Genomic DNA, 17,249 nt, shown 5'->3' with positions numbered 1-17,249 from the left:
CAGTTTGGGGAGAGGGTGAGCAGCCAACTATGGCAAAAGAACAGGTTAGGGACTATTTAGAAAAGCTGGACATATCCAAGTCCATGGGGCTGGACAGAATGCACCAAAGGGTGGTGGGGGAGTTGGCTGATGTGATTGCAGAGCCACTGGCCATCATCTTTGAAAACTCATGGCAATTGGGAGAGGTCCCAGACAATTGGAAAAGGGCAAATATAGTTCCCAATATTTAACGGAAAAGGGAGGATCCAGGGAACTACAGACTGGTCAGCCTCACCTCAGTCCCTGGAAAAAATATGGAGCAGATGCTCACGGAATCCATTTCTAACTACTTGGAGGAGGAGCAGGTGATTAGGAGCAGTCAGCGTGGATTCACCAGACGCAAGTCATGCCTGACCAGAATGATTGCCTTCTATGTTGAGATCACTGGCTATGTGGATGCAGGGAGACCAATGGATGTGGTATACCTTGACTTTAGCAAGGCTTTTGATACAGTCTCGCACAACATTCTCACAGGCAAGCTAAGAAAGTACTGGTTGGATGAATGGACTGTAAGGTGGACAGAAAACTGGTTGGATCATTGGGCTCAGAGGGTAATAGCCAATGACTTGATGTCTTGTTGGCAGCCTGTATCAAGAGGAGTGCCCCAGCAATCAGTCCTGGGGCCGGTTTTATTCAATATCTTCATCAATGATCTGGAAGATGGCATAGAGGGCACCCTCAGCAAGTTTGCAAATGACATCAAGCTGGGCGGAGTAGTAGATACGCTGAAGAGTAAGGCTAGAATTCAGAGAGACCTAGACAAATTGGAGTATTGGACCAACAGAAAATTGTAAATGTATCAATAAAACATTGTGTTCAACTGATACGTATATATAGTGGCATTTCATTTTAATCACAGAAAAACACAGATTTTGGGGTTTTTTAATCAGAGAATTCACACATTTTTATCAGAGAATTTGCAATTCTTAAACAGAGAAAACCAGGATCCCTGCGTATAACCCTCTCCTTTGTCTAACTCCACTAAACCATATAAGTTATTTTCAGTACAGTAAGTACCATATGAATCCACATATTCTATAATACTCTCTTTTAAAAGATATTTTTAAAAGAAAGTACAACTCTGACTTTTAGTGACACGTATGTAAACTTCCTTCCACAATAGTGCCAACAGAATATTCATTCTATCCCATCAACAAGATAAAGGATCGTATTCCACTGACTTTTAAGTGCATCCAAGGCAGAATTCATCCCTGAAGCATTAGAAACAGGATAATACATTGTTCCACCAACTGAATGCTGTGATTGCCTGACTACTTTGATATATTTTTACAATGCAAGAGAGTGCTTTTTTATATTTCACTTTTAATAATATAACTTGTTAATGGTTCTAAAAATGTCTCTCTCTAACAGATGACCAAACTGGACAAAAAGCTGTGAGCACTAACACAGAACTTTCTGGCTTCAGAGCTGACATCCTAGCCCTTCGCCAGCAGCTTCAGGAAGTTTCAGAGAAAGCTACCAAAAACAAGGACACGCTGGAGAAGCTGCAGGAGTCTGGAAATGCATTAGATGACAGGCAGAGCCAAATGAAAGGTGTCCTGGATAGCAACTCTTTCATGATCATCGGTGTCAATAAAACTCTCCAGGCATACACTGGCTACATCAACAATCTCCAGCAGGATACAAGTAATATTCAAACAAATTTACAAAACCAAATGCATTCGCATAATGTGGTCATCATGAATCTGAACAACTTAAATCTGACACAAATCCAGCAGAGGAATCTTATCAGTGTTTTGCAAAAGTCTATGGAAGATACAAGTCTGGCTATCGTAAGAATCAAGAATGATTTTCAAAATCTGCAGCAAGTTGTCCTTCAAGCACGGAAGGATACTGATTGGCTTAAGGAGAAAGTACAAAATTTACAAACATTAGCAGCAAACAACTCAGCATTGGCCAAAGCCAACAATGACACACTTGAAGACATGAACAGTCAGCTCAGCTCATTCAGTGGGCAAATGGAGAACATTACCACGATTGCACAAGCCAATGAACAAAACCTTAAGGATCTGCAAGATCAGCACAGAGATTATGAGAACAGAACTGCTTCCAAATTTAACCAATTTGAAGAACGATTTCAGGTCTTTGAAACAGATATAGTTAATATCATTAGTAATATCAGCTATACTGCTCATCATCTACGGACACTGACAAGTAATCTCAATGAGGTCAGGACAACTTGTACAGACACCTTAAGTAAACATTCTGATGAACTGCTTTTTATGAACAACACATTAGCCAATATTCGCTTAGATTCTACATCTCTCAGGATGCAACAGGATATGATGAGATTAAGATTAGATACTGAAGTTGCAAATTTATCAGTAATTATGGAAGAAATGAAGCTGGTGGATTCCAAGCATGGCCAGCTTATCAAGAACTTCACTATATTGCAAGGTAAGCTGAATCTTAGATAATGCTTTTGGTCTGTTGTTCAAGGACAACCCTAGTAATGATATATAATTTTACTAGCTTTAAATGAACATATACTACTTCAGCCTTATACAGTATATAGAAACATATATTCTGGACTACATCCTATTACTCTGAACAAATCCTGAATAGACTTGGTATGCATGTGTTATGAGAGAGCTTGGGTAAGAACAAAATCTGGATAAACATTAGCCACAGTGCTACAGAAAAGTGATTCCAACTCCTATGAGTTTGGTAGAAAGCAGGACAAAGTGCCACCTTATTATAGAAAACCTTATTAATTCAGAAAACATCAAAGAATTAGTTTATAAAGAGTCACACTGTCCTGCCTTCTTCTGGGTGTGTCTACACGAGATGCTTTACTGCACAGTAGAGCTGATTACTGCACAGTAAGCACCCACATCTATACATGCAGACACTTACTGCTCAGTAAATGGCTTTAATTGTAAGTAAATTTGCTACCTGCAAATGCAAGGAGCAAATTTACTCATGATTAGTAACTGTGCAGTAGTGCATGTGTAAATCCCTGACCGGGAGCAAATGTGCTCCCTGGCAGTAGGGAGTGGGAGATTGCTCCTTGCCCCCAAGAGCTGCCTGATGCAAGGGTGCGCTCTACCATCAGAGCCCAAACAGGGACAATGTTCCTCTGCCTGAGCAGCAGGGAACTCCCAGCCCCACTCTGCAATTGCAGGTTCGGGGCTGGAAGATCCTTATCTCCCAGCCCAAGTCCCGTGATCGGGGGGCCGTGCTGGAAGATCCTTATCTCCCAGCCCGAGCCATGCAGTGGCAGGACCTAGGTGGGAGGTCCTTATCTCCCAACACCATCTCTGCAATCTGGGGACTGGCACTTGGGGAGCCTTATTTCACAACCCAAGGCCTGTAGTTACAGGGCCCAGGCTGGGAGTACCTTATCTCCCAGTACCAGCTCCATGGATAAAGATCTCCCAGCCCCGTGACCATGGGACTCAGGCTGGGAAATAAGATCTGATGCTGTGATCATGAAAAGGGGGATGGAAGCTCCCTGCTGCCAAGACAGAGGGACATTGTCCTCACCCTAGCAGCAGACAGTTCCAGGGGGTAGGGAGCAATGTCCTAGCCCCCACCTGGAGACAGCTGTCTCCTGGCCCCTGGGTTAGCACCCAGGAGGATCCTAGAGCTCTCACTGGCTGCTTCAGGGGCTGGTTGCAAAGCCACAGGGAGTGGGAGCAGTCTGCTGCTAGGAGCAACAAATCTTCTCCCATGTCTCTGCACATGTAGACACATGCTCAGGAGAGTTTATTCTTGAGTAGTTTACTCATGAGTAAACTGCTCCCGGATCATTTGCACATGTAGATGTGCCCACTGTATTGCAGACTAACATGGCTAAATGACTTTCTTTGCTATGAGTCTAGGGTAGCTGTCAGAGCTTCCTGGTCCCCTGTTTTGCTGGGAGAGAATTCAGGGTTTTTTGCAAATATGGCAAATCTTCCATGTCTGTTTCTGCCATGTGTCATACCCGTCCTGGCCAGCCTCTGCTCTTGGCTGGATTTCGTGAAGCTAGAATTTGGCTATGACATAAACACTCAGCCACTCATCTAATATGTCTAGCAGCATGATGGTAAAGGTTAATCTTAAGAAAGGAAACAGTACTGAAGAGGACACAAAAGTTGCTATCTACGCTTTTTAAATAGTGTTGTAGGTCTTTAGCTTCTATCCCTAGAGAGAGGACAAGAAAGCCTTAGTATAATGTTTAATCAAAAAAGATTAGATAAATTAATTCTCCTTTATTTTATGAAAGTCTTCCCCATTATTCTGTTACACAGACCTCATTTTGTTCTGTTATCTAATCCTAAACCTAAGAAGCAGCGTTCCCTGTAAGATGCATGCCTGCGCAGCTGCACACACCATGTAGCTTAAAGGGAACACTGCTGAGACATATCAATCTGGCTTGCAATTTTTCCACCTTCCTAAGTTTTCCATCTCTTCTTTACCTGCCTGGAATTGGGATTTTATAAAAAAAATCGTCCTTCATTACGTTTTGTTCTAACTGCTGGGTCTGCTTTTAATTTAGCTTCCAAAATTAGCTATAGAAGGTGTGGAGCCTCAAGAAACCAATCTCTGCTAAGGAGGGCATGGCTGAAAAACATACATTGGATCATTCCCAGAGTGGTCCACCCAGTGTGAAAAACAGGTTCCTATTTTGTTTTAAGCAGCTGTGATTGGGTCAGAAAGTGTCCTGTTTCATTTAATCAAAGAATACTTTATTTTCCAGTGGAGTAAATAACATAAATAAGGTTGTTAAGAAAGGTGCTGTTTCTTCTAAGCCAAGTATTCTTCTAAATCCAGCTAATATTGCCAACCTATTTTGAACCAATGATTGTCAGGCCTTGAACTCTGGTTACAGAAACAAAACCTGTCCACAAAATAAATCAAGATTGAAGCAGGATCCAAAATATGTTAGTCATACTGGTAATAACATTCCAGAGTACCTTTATTTTTACTTTTTTTACCCTTTCTCATTACAGACTGAGCTAGGCATGTTAGGAGTTTATCATTTAACCTCCATCAGTGAAGCAGATTGGGAGGAAAATAAGAATTTCCTAAAACATTCACTCATTTATGAACAGAATACAAATCTAATTTAATGTTTAAATGTGGAAATCTCTCACCATTTTCCCATTGCTTATTGTGATTGTTGCAACTTTTTTCTTTGATAATTATCCAATAAATAGGTAGTCTCAGACACTGGACTGGCAAGCACATACAATGGTTTTGTCTGCACTGGGGTGAGGAATGGATAGATGTGTAGCTATGCTGGGGTAGTTTCCAGAATAGGTAATGCTGCTGCACCCAACTGCTAGGTGGCTGGAGAGCAGCCTGTTTGCCTTTAGCAAGAAGCTATCCTGGGCTGGACAAAGACAGATGACACCTGAACTAATGTAACTTAGGCTAGTACAGTTTTATCCATGATCATGATCATTTTAGTGGTAATTATCCACAAATTGGACAAAGTTACTCTGGTTAGAGGCTTGCATTTTCTATATATTGTTATAATGCTGATTTCACTGCTGTGATTGTTATCTATCGCCTGAGCCTCAGTCTTTCCTTTCCATCAACCCTGCATTTCACTTGCTGCTCATTACCCATCCATCATCCCATGGCTCTTAAATAGCCCATAGTTTTCTCTCTTTCTTCCTACTTCCTCAAACTGGCCTTTGGTCTTCAGTCTGCTTTTCATTTGACAGGCATATGGGTGCATAGCAAATGATAGTCACTGCTGTTAGAGACCTGAACCTTTCCTGATAATTTGGTGAATTACATACCCGCTGAACTTAATTATAAGGTCCATGTCCTGCGTGGAATCATATACTTTGAGAAGACTCAATGAATAATAGGGATAACTAAGGCATTTGAAGAGATGTTTTTAAGGCTAGATAAATTAAACAAACTCTCCTCTTGGTTTTTGTTCCCTCCACTGTCCATGTTTCAATTGTTCCAGGACCTCCAGGTCCAAGGGGGCCTAAAGGTGAAAGGGGGCCTCCGGGGTCTTTTGGCCCAACTGGTGCAAAAGGACAGAAAGGAGAAAAGGGAGAGCCAGGACCACCAGGACCGGCAGGTGAAAAGGGCCCCCCTGGTCCAATTGGGCCACCCGGAGAAAAAGGTGGAAAAGGTTCCAGAGGATCACCTGGCTCCAAAGGTCAGAGAGGCTCTCCAGGCAAGACTGGCCTGCCAGGAACAACTGGAGATCCAGGACCACCAGGACCACCTGGTAAAGATGGTCCTTCAGGTCCACAAGGCCCACCTGGATTTCAAGGATTGCAAGGAACGGTTGGAGAGCCTGGGGTACCTGGACCTCGAGGACTGCCTGGTCTGCCTGGAATACCAGGACTACCTGGTCCAAAGGGGCCACCTGGGCCTCCTGGCCCTCCTGGTACAGGAATGCCAATGGCCCTGCAGAGTGAACCAACGTCAACACCTGAGGCTAATGGTAAGCTACCCACCTACACTGTGAATAGCTACTTATCTTGGCATTTGTATTTCACCCATTAACCTCTGTTATCTTAGAACTTCCCAGTGCTCAGAGGGGGGCTGGCGTGATGTAGGTGCTAAGCTGCACAGTTGACAGCCCAGATGTCGCAAGTTCGAGGCTATAGCAGAAGTGCTTATGGTGCAGCCCTGTCAGATTCTAACAAATCTGTGAGTTCTGCTAAATACTTTGTCACAAGGACATGAGAAAGAATGACGTTCTTGGGGACACAGAACATGGAGCTCAGAATCATATAGCAAAGCCAAGTCTGCCTTTTTGTTTCTGCTGTTCTGGAATTTGATTAAAAAAAGATGTATCTTTCAACCAAAAGGGTGGCAGCAATGCAGTGAGTAATAAGCCATTCCCCTGAGCCTGCTGTGGTTAAACTCTGTTCTGCATTCTGGCACAGATTTCTGATAAGTACATTTTCATTGCTCACCACACAGATAGCTCCTATATTGCCCCACTGTGGCACAGTGCATAATCCCTACTTTAAGGAGGTTTCAGGCTGGGTCTAAAAATTACCACAGCTCATAGATTTATAGGAAGTCAGTTTAACAGAGGGGTTTTGTATTATAGGTTGTTCTGCTCACTGGAAGAACTTTACAGAGAAATGCTATTACTTTTCATCTGAGAGAGAAATTTTTGAAGAGGCAAAGTCTTTCTGTGAAGAAAGGTCATCGCATCTGGTTATCATAAATAACAAAGATGAGCAGGTAAATAACTTTGTTTGTTCTGAGCAGTAGCCAGTTTGAGGGTACTATGAACATGGATCCCACATAGTGGATAAAGAAACCAAGAGTATCCTGCATTTCTGTGGTAAAATAAACACACTGAATTACCCCATCCAGAATTCTGTACACCTACGTCTGCTCAGCCCTTACTGTGCAGAACAGCAGTGCAGGTAGCACTGAACCTGATCCTGAAGCTAATGAGCACTTGCAACACCCTTGAGAGATGGTGGAACTTGGAAATGCTCAGTCCCTTCAAGATAAAGTCCATTGTTAGCGGCAGATGGTCTGTAACAGATCTTGCCATTGATGCAAATACTTTATTTTTAAAATTCCATCTTTTACTATAAGCATCTTAAGTCTTTACTGGGATCTGAAGATCTTCTGTAGGAAATGCAGCAATAATGAACAACAACTCTATCTTTTGTCACTATGTGGTATAATTGCATGATAGCCAACACATCCCTATCATCTAGTAGTGGTATAACAAAGTACACCTTGTGGCTTTGTTTTAGTTGATTTAAAAACTCTAGCATTGACTGCTGTCTGGCCAACAGCCCAGTATTCAAGGCAAACATGCTCAGTGTTCTTGCCCAAATAGTGTCGCTGATTCTAGTGGGTCTGTTAATGTAAGCAAGGATTACAGGATCAGGCCTGAAAACACAACTTGAGTTGCCTAAAAACTTCTATAACCATTTGTACTCTACTAGTGATTACCTCTCAAAAGTGGAACTAGTACTGATGGCTCTGGAGAAATGATCGAGTTACAGACTACAGTCTCTTTGCATGGGAAGGAAGTTCCAACCAGCAGAGTTGTACCTGGAAAGAGTGTACTTCAGTTGCAAGGAGGGTAAAATAACTCCCAGAGCCCCCTTGGACTGCTTCGCTGTCTAGTTGAGGAGATAGTAGTTCACAAAAGAAGGAGAATGAGGAAGGGTCTCATCCAAAATTAAAAAGAAGGGGAACATTGGAGTGGAACATTGGGAAGAGGAAGATCATTGCACTTGATTTGTCTTCAGAAAGCTAATTATCCACTAAGCATGTGTTTGCATGCTCTGTAAAGCAGTAAAAAGCAGTCACTCTACTTCTTTCTTTCACAGCAATGGATTAAAAAACAGATTGCAGGGAAAGGCAGCTTCTGGATTGGGCTTACAGATTCAGAACATGAAAATCAGTGGAAATGGTTGGATGGAACCTTACCAGTGTACATGTATGTATTGAAAAAACCGCAATGGTTACTTTCTGCAGAGCACTACTGTTCTTACTGCCACTATGCAGAGCAGTATCAAGAGATGATTTGTAGCACCCAGGGTTAAAGGGTGCCACTGAAGGAATTCTGTGTTTAGTACTGTTGTTGAATATTGCTTTCTCCCCTCTGCTTTCTCTGTACACAAGGCTTTATTTGCCTAGAAGAAAACTGAACATTGAAATAATACTATAACTTCACAGCACAATGCTGTTTGCCAAGGTTCTTGCCTCTGAATGATATTACAAAGTTGGGGTGGAAAACACAGACACTTTTTCAGTCTTGGTTTAAATTGTCCTCATTTGCATTGTAAATGGCCATAAACCGAGAGTTTGCTCTTGTAAAAAATGACAAGCCAAGAGCCAAATGACAGGCACTGAACATATGGAAAACATATAAAGCAAGGATGTCCAAGCTTTGACCAGCTGCGAGCTGAACTGGCAACTAGCCAAGAATTGGTAGGCTTCACCTAATTTGTACTAAATGGAGCAGATTGCAGGCACTCTACATTTCAATACAGAGGAGTCGACCATAGAGATTAGAGAGTCCAATGTGCGGTGCTCCAGAACGAAACTGTGTTTCAAATCTGTTAAAGAGCTAGGCTCTAATTGGAGGCTACTTTGACCCTCCTTTCTGCCCACCCTCCAATTTCAAATGACTGTGGGGCCTGTGTCATGGCCACCATTCCTTTAGATTTGCATTATGCTGTACTCCTAAGTGTCCTCTAGTGCCCTCAGAACTGTCAGTCCTGATTTTGAACATGATTTGTTAGTTCTGGAAAGCTGTGTGTTTTCCCCACTGCTTGCTTATACCCTCTGTGTCAAGGAGATATATTCTTTAGCTGCCTGTGGCACCATTTCATGCAGCAATCACAAGCGTCTGTTCAGCAACCTGTTTCTCCAATGAGTAGAGGGTAGTGAGCTGTGTTAACCTCAAGTCAGGCGGAAGGCAGGGCAGGATTGCAGCATAGACTAGCTTGTTCAGGGGGCATAAGCTTTTGTATGTGATAACCTAGTTTGTCAGAAGCTATGAATGGACTTGCAGACAGTTGGGGTACTAAACAGAAAAGAATAAAGTAATTTAAATAAAATGATAGGGAAAAGGGGAGGAAAGGGAGAGGGGACACTGCTGAAAGAAGTGATGGTGGGAAAAGAGAACAGAAGTGATAAACAAAGCAGTTAACCCACTTAAAGGGCATAAGGATTATAAAATACGTTGGTCACCTGTCCACTGAGTATAATATTCACTTGCTCGCATCTGGTCAGAAAGAAGGTATCTGAACATACCTGAGCCAATTTCTTTTGTGGATTGATTGTAGTCCGTTACATCCATCTACACCATAGTCTGCAGAACGATATGGATTGCAATACTACAGGAAAAATCCTGTATGCCCTAGTACCATCTGCTGGCAACAAAGAAATAGACACAGCAGAGGATGTGCAGTGTGCATGTGATATGGACTCTCATCATGTATGAAAGTACAGTCACAAACCAAAATATAGTTCATTGGTCTAATTTTAGGACTTTGAGCTTTGGCAGGCTTAGGCCAAGTAGATTCCCTTCCCAGCAGCACATCTGTTTTCCATTTTCAGTAAGAGTCGTGTATTGTTTGCTAAAGATTGCATTTCCCATTCAGAACAGATTTCATGATGCTTTTGCTAATCTCTTGCATGTGGAGAACAATGATATGTTGCTGAGTTATGAAATAATGGCCACTTTTTTTTTTTTAAGAAACTGGAAAACTGGGCAACCTGATAACTGGAGCCCTGGGAATGGACCAGGGGAAGATTGTGCAGGGTTAATCTCTGCTGGGCTCTGGAATGACTTTCACTGTGAAGATATTAACAACTTTATTTGTGAAAAAGATATGGACAAAGGTAAGCTTGAGGCTTGAATTGAATAGTTTTGTCCTGTCCACAGAAGGCCAACTCCTGTGCCATGTTTATACAGCTGGAGCAAAGACAATCCATGCCCGTTGTGTGTGGGTGGAGGGTATAGAGCTGTTTTGTAAGGAAGGAAAAGCCTCTCATAAATTAGATCTCCATCCCCTCTGGCAGGTATATACAGATTTAACTCTTCTTCCAGCTTTTCTTTGGCACCTGGGGCCACGGGTGTCACATAGGCAGCTCATGGGCTGAATCCAGCCTGCGGGGCTGGTAGAGCAGCTGGGAATTTGAGGACAGGATGAGTGAGGGCAGGGCCAGAGGAAATCATATATATAAACTCTCCTCCTAGATAAATATGAATTATATTAAACATTTAGGTTTAAAATGTACTAACTGTTGGATATGTACAAGCTCCTAATATGGCCATCTCTGAAAAAAAGTATTTTCCTTGTTAGGATTTTCCAAGATATCTCAAATTCAATCAGTTTCCTTGTTGGCAGTTCATTTTACTTTTATGAGCCTTTCACCTATGTTTTTTCTCTCTCACTCTAGCCCAAACATCTGGAGTATAATAGGCTGTGAATTCGTAGATGCTTACAAATGATCAAAATCTCCTTGAAGAAAAGAAATCCTATGGGACTGCATCATCTCCCAACAAAATTGAAAGAGGAAGCACTGAAAACTGGCTTAATAGGGGGAAAAAAAGAATTCAGCCACAACTCTTCCTCACAATCTTGCAGTTATTCAAGGGCTTCAGACCCATGGCATGAAGGGTTTTTGGAAATGCAATTGGACTGAATCAGTTAGATATTTTTTCCTCAGCTAGTAACCATATACTTATGCAAGTTTTGACTTCAGAGAAAAGACAGTTTGTCAGTCTGAGTAAGACTTATAAAGCTACTGTATAAACAGTACAGTTCATTTGCTAAAATCCCAAATGTAGGAAAATTACACAGATACACATATATATATAGATTTTATATAAATATATATATATATATAGTCCAATTCTTATCAATAATATGGAATATACTTTTAAGAGCTTTTAAGACTTTGTATTTTTGTACAAAATATTTTCTTTTTACAATTGTTCTATTTTTTATTGTCTTTTTTACAAATATAGTACACAGGGGCCAAAGAAAACTGTAGGTACTACTACTAAATCATTAGGGTTTGTTGTCAGTCTTACCTCTGCTCAGCCATAGAGAAATATTTTTCCAGTTAGAAAGCTACATATTTTATCAGGTGAATCATTCTGGTTAAGTAACTTTGAAGCAGATTTTAAATAGTGTTTTCAGTATTTTATACCTACAGATTAGACTTTAATAAAAGTTGAGCAAGGACAATCTTCATGATAGCTATGATCATAGCCAGTGATTCATCAGCAGTATGGTACTGGCCATGTTAAGTAAAGCCTTTTTACTATTTTCTCCCTCTTTCCCTCCCTTCGTTCTTGGAAAATGTTGCAGAAGTAAATCACTGGCTCTTATAAAATAATATTTCAAAGGTTTTTAGTATTTCTCTAGAGTAAGAAAAAAAAGTTTATGAGCTTTTGTGTAACAGGTGCTGCTTACTTCGAAAGTCAAACTAAGAAGACATTAAAAGGGAGTATATTTCATAAAACCGAATCAAAAAGTTGAGCATGATGAAATGTGATTCTTTTACAAATGGATTTCAAAATAAAACATTCTGTACTCTGAAAGGTTAAATCAACATACATTTTTCCAAAACATTTTCCTGTAAGTTGATGTCAGTATTTCATTGGCCCAGTTTTTCCTTACTGAACAAACTAGAGAAATAGTGGGCTAGAAAAGAATGTAGCATGCCTAATGAGAAGATATCACCACCCAACAAACATCCCAAAGGAGCTGCTGCCTAGACTGCAAGACGGCCTTAAATATAAATAAACAAAGAGTTTGCAGGAGATTAGTTAAAAACCATGTACTTAGGTTCTGTGTTGCATGTTCTGTTTGGCCACATGCTACACCATCATGTAAGTCCTTTTGGAGCCATCTGAAAGAGATTTTGTTGGGTTTTTTCAACTGCCTCGCAACCTCTAGTTTACCTTGGCTGCATGTGGAAAAGCCTGTTGGAATACTCCAACGTGGCTGGAAAAAGACAAGATTTTGTATTGCAGTTTCAGGCATTCCAATTTGGCTGTTTGAAGCCAAGCCCCATGACTTTGCCCTCCACTGCCATGGCAATAGCTGAGTGGCTTGGCACCTCACCTGGGGAAGGCACCAGGAAAGAGAGTCCTGAACTCACAGCCAGCTGCTCTGTCAGATTCCACAGTGGGTATTGTCTGTGGGACTTGAGGAAGGTAAACTGGAAAAAATAAAAAGCCACTGCCGGCCAGGAGGGAGATTTGACCAAGCCAGAACAGTATCCTGAACCCAGGACCTCACTCTTGGGAGTCCAACAAGCCTGTCACTCCACAGCTACATAGGGCTTGAAACCAGGAGCCTGCTCTGAGGGACTCCTTGACTGGTGATGCCTGAAAGCTTGGGGAAATTAAAAAAAAAATATGCTGGGCAGCAGAGGAAATGCAGCTGAGCCAGATCAGGGTCTTGAACTCAGGATGCTGTGCTTGAAAGTTAAGCAAGCCTATCACTGTGCCACAAGAATAAGCCTTTCTAGCCCCCTCTTGCCATTGCCAGGGCTGTCCCACTTGTGGACTTGTTTTCCTCTCTTCCCATGATGCACATTCTCTGAGCAAGGCTCCAGATTGGCAGCAAGAGAAGGGGGAGGCATCCTTTCCTTGGTTGCCTTTCTGGGATGAGAATTTCCAGAGCCCAAATTCCATGCTCCTTAAGTATCTGTCCTGTTCTTAATGTAATTTCCAAGAAACTACCTACAAAGAAAAATTTGGAAATTCATCATAGGGTTTATATTGAACACGGAAAAGAAACATTAAGGCAAATCTGTATCAGAAGGAGTGCTCTCTTAAACAAGTTATATTTCTGGAGGGATCTTCTTTGTACCTTTTAGTCATTGATTGACTAAAAATCAGATGATACCTGACTCTTATGGTACCTATATACATATTTACACACATTTATAGAGGTTTTCCCTATGTTTAATACATATTTATACAATATACCTGGCAATAACATGAGCATGATATCTTTTGACAGACAGGGACAGCATTAATTTTTTTTACTCCTATTGGGCGTTCCATCTTACAGTTATACTCACATTAAAATGACACCTCACAGGGCCACTGTGATTTACAGATGTATTAATATTTTGATTTTGAGTACTGGAACATTGAAGCACCAGAGGCCTCATCCTGATCTTCTGCCTAATGGACTTAAAGGAATTATTCATGCTTCAGATTGGTAGAATTGAGACACAACTTGCGCTTATGATCACACACAGCGTGCATAGCAAAACGATGCATAAAGCCTCAGTTTCTTGTCTCTTGGTCCTGTGCCTAACCACAAAGTCATCTTTCCTCTCCTACAGTCGTAGACATATTGCATTCAGTGAAACGATTGCTTTTTCCCCTTAAGAACCATATTTACAATGTTCTTAAAGTAAAATACTCTTCAGAAAGTGATCCTCCCAAGGTCCTCCTTTTCAGAGAAATTTCCCATTCAGAAGCTATTGGCAGCTATGTCATTATTTATGTCTAAATTGCCAACACAGAAATGACTGTAGTGCTCTGTAGAGAAACCCAGGCCTACCTTAGATGTCTGTAGCAGTTGATGTACTTTATGATGCACAGGGCTGAGAAGCAGGGTAACTTAGTCTGTGCCAAGCTCTGTATTGTTATGGCTAGACTGCTACCCAGTAGGTGGTTTAAAGCTCACTCAGGAGTGTCTATACTACTTTGTTGCCAGTTTTACAAATTCGCCATCAACTTATCCAGTGAACTGAGATGTTTAAGACTGTCCACAGTTTATGAATTAAATAAGTATTATATGAAGAGTTTCATTGCTGTCTGATGGCAGTAATGCATAGTAGTGTTCCTATTACCTACTCCTGACTCAGGGACACAGTGATTATCATCTAATTGGCTCATGCACACGGCTGTCCCCCTCACTTTTGATGACACCTAAGGCATCTAGTTGTAGAAAGAAGTTCTCATTTATTGTTTTTTTCTAGTAGTAAATATTTATTTTGGCTCCATGATGCAGGAAAAAAATTGTTTTTTTCAAAATAAATTCTGATCTAATGCTCAAAAATGTGTTTCAGACTTTTAAAAGAAAATTCTAATATGACTAAAAGCTACATCATATGTAATGCTCTCATTAGATAATATTTTGTGTATGTTTAGGGCTTCCTTTTATCTAAGCCAGTGGTTTTAAACCTTATTAGACACACAGAACCCGTCCGAAAATGCCAGCTCTTAGGGTGCCTATACACGTGCGCCAGCGTGTTCTAATGAGAATGTGTCAGAGCAGACTTGATTAATCGAGTCTGCTCTGTGTTCTAATTAGAACATTCTAGCATTGCCACAGTGTCACATGGGCCCCATGGACGCATCCACACATGCAGGCAGGTGCACTTGCAGCAGCTCAAATGGAAGCGGTGCAAATTTGAGCCAGGGCTTTTTGCCTCAGTGCATGTGCCCAGAAATGCACTTTGGTGTGGGGCAAATTGTGCCACTTGGGACAAAATAACCCTGCCTGGCTCCCCCCAGATCTGTAGCCAGAGCCCAGGGCCAGCACCTTTGCTGTCCCCATCAGTACAAAAAGCTGCCCTGGCAAGTAGCTCAGAGCTACTTGTTCTCAGGAGCTTCTGGGGACCAGCCAATTGGTATCTGAGGACACTACCTCTTGTGCCAGCTGGACTGCTGAAGCAGCCCTGAGAGTTCCCGGCACCTTTTACCCGCTGCAGCAGTCTGGCAGTGGGGGCTGCTGCCTGGATGTGACCTGCTGCCCACCTGCCAGACCCGGATGGGGACTGCAGAGCCAGTAGAGGCATCTGCCCCTCTGGGCCAGCTGCCAGTGAGCTGTGACTGCAGAGTTGGCCTTTGTGTGGCACTCCTGCCATGTGCGCCCCCTGCCCGGCCATCTGGGCTGCTATCGCCCAGAAGATGTTCCCAGTGTGGTGGCCTTCATTGAACTGTCAAAGCATGTCCTCCTGGCCCCAATTGGCCAGGAGGTCAGCCACCTCCAGCTGGATCTAAGGTGCTGGCTCTGAGCAGGCTCCTCTGCATGAGTCCTGCCCCTTGCTTTCCTAGCAGGAATTGTGGTGTTCCCTATTTGAAAACTGAAAAATCCCTAATAAAAAATTCCCAAGTCACTCTGTAAAATACCCCAAAATCCATGTTCCTCCACAATTAAAACAAAAGACTGCTATATATAGAGTGAGACAGAGAGACAGTGATCAGTTGGGCAATGTTTTATTGATATATCTACAGTGTTAAAGCAATTTGGAAGCGTACCAGTGTCTCTGTCATCATAATAAAATGAATTCTAACTACCTGTATGCTTTGCTGTTTGCCTTTGGTTTTCTTACCATAGAGCAGTTAGAGCTCCCTGTGACCCCTTCACTAACTAGAATGTAGGGACATCTGCCCCTGCAGCCCCAGCTCCTGCCAGCAGGTCTCATCCTGTCTGGCAGCTGGGCATGCAGGATGTGTGCTGGAGGAATGTGGAGTTTGCAGGAGGGGAGTGGAAAGGTGGGGGATGTGGGTGGCTTTGGCGGGATGTGGGGACCCGTGGGATGTCTGGGTAAGTGTGGATGGATTGTGGAGGGACTGTGAGGGAGGCCTACTCAGGAGGGGTGGGTTCCCTGCTCCGCACAGGGTGCAGCCCTGCTCATGCTCATGGACTGCCCTCCACAGGGGCCACAGCCCCCAACAGGGATAACAGCCCTCCACAGGGGCTACATGCCCTCCATGGGTTACACTTCCCCCCCACATGGCTTACAGCCCACCACAGGAGCCAGAGCCCCCCACAGGTGCTACAGCCCCCCAACAGAGGTTACGGCCCTCCAATGGGGCTACCACCCCCCTGCAGGGCCCACATGCCCCACTTCCACTTGCTCCCCCAGCCCCCCCAGATTGCTGCCCCACCTGGCCCCATCCCCCGCCAGCTCCTGCAGCCCCCCGATGGCTACCCCACCAAGCCTCATAAAAAAAACCAAGCCTTGTACTCACCAGCAATAGCAGGGGCTGTGGAGGCTGTGGTCAGCAAGGCATCATGCAGCTCCAGCTGTGGCCACTGAGGCTGTCACCTGGGCCCTGTGCTGCCAGGGTCCTCTAACAGAGGCCCCAGTGATCCCGATGGCAGCTGCTACTGCCAATGAGAGCGGGCTTTTTTTTTTTTTTTTAATTCCCAGGATGCTGGGGCCAGGTGGTGCAGCGATCAGGGGGACTCAAGAGGGCAGGCAGAGGATGGGGATGAGTGGGGCAGGGATTGGGGAGACTTGAGGGGCAGGTAGGGGATGAGGCCAGGTGGGGCAGTGATCGAGGGGCTCAGGGGGCAGATGGGGGATGGGCCAGGCGGGGCAGTGATGGGGGGGTGGGGGGCGTGGCTGGTGGGTGTCCCCCCATTGTCCCCTCCCCCCTCCTCCAGCCTCCCCCACCTCCTACTTAATGGCAAGAACCCAGGTCCAGCTCCCTGCAGCTGGCACGCTACCTGCCCTGCATGAGTAGGCAGCATGCTTCAGCAGGGAGGTAAAGGCCAACCATAGAAATGCTTTGGCTGGCTACTAGAGCATCTCTATGGAGGACCCAGCCTCCAGTTGCCTCAGGGCATGGTTTGGGACCATACCCTGCCCTGTTTTTTTCCTCTGCAGTTTTTTCTGACCCCTGCATATCTAGGGGTCTAATTTTGCCCTGCGCTCTCTCATGTGCCTCTTGCAGTATCTCAAAGGGCTTTGGGATGCTGCAAGAGGCACGTGTGCGCTCACCTGGATGCGCCCCACAGTTTTAA

The 17,249-nt window shown here is 43.5% G+C and overlaps 1 protein-coding gene across 2 annotated transcripts in view; it reads left to right on the top strand.

The window, feature by feature from the left end:
• The window catches only part of COLEC12 (collectin subfamily member 12), a 190,772-nt gene extending 174,974 nt beyond the window's left edge, over positions 1–15,798 (top strand). For both annotated transcript variants that reach the window (XM_019490516.2, XM_059724189.1), the window contains 6 exons: positions 1,411–2,457; positions 5,972–6,460; positions 7,079–7,215; positions 8,331–8,440; positions 10,208–10,353; positions 10,915–15,798. In XM_019490516.2, the coding sequence (XP_019346061.1) occupies positions 1,411–2,457; positions 5,972–6,460; positions 7,079–7,215; positions 8,331–8,440; positions 10,208–10,353; positions 10,915–10,934 (1,949 nt within the window). In that variant the 3' untranslated portion in view covers positions 10,935–15,798. The remainder of the gene's footprint in view (positions 1–1,410; positions 2,458–5,971; positions 6,461–7,078; positions 7,216–8,330; positions 8,441–10,207; positions 10,354–10,914) is intronic.
• The last annotated feature ends 1,451 nt before the right edge of the window (positions 15,799–17,249 follow it).

Source organism: Alligator mississippiensis, chromosome 3 (genome assembly GCF_030867095.1).
Source record: "Alligator mississippiensis isolate rAllMis1 chromosome 3, rAllMis1, whole genome shotgun sequence".
NCBI lineage: Eukaryota > Metazoa > Chordata > Crocodylia > Alligatoridae > Alligator > Alligator mississippiensis.
This window is presented reverse-complemented; position numbering and strand designations above follow the sequence as displayed.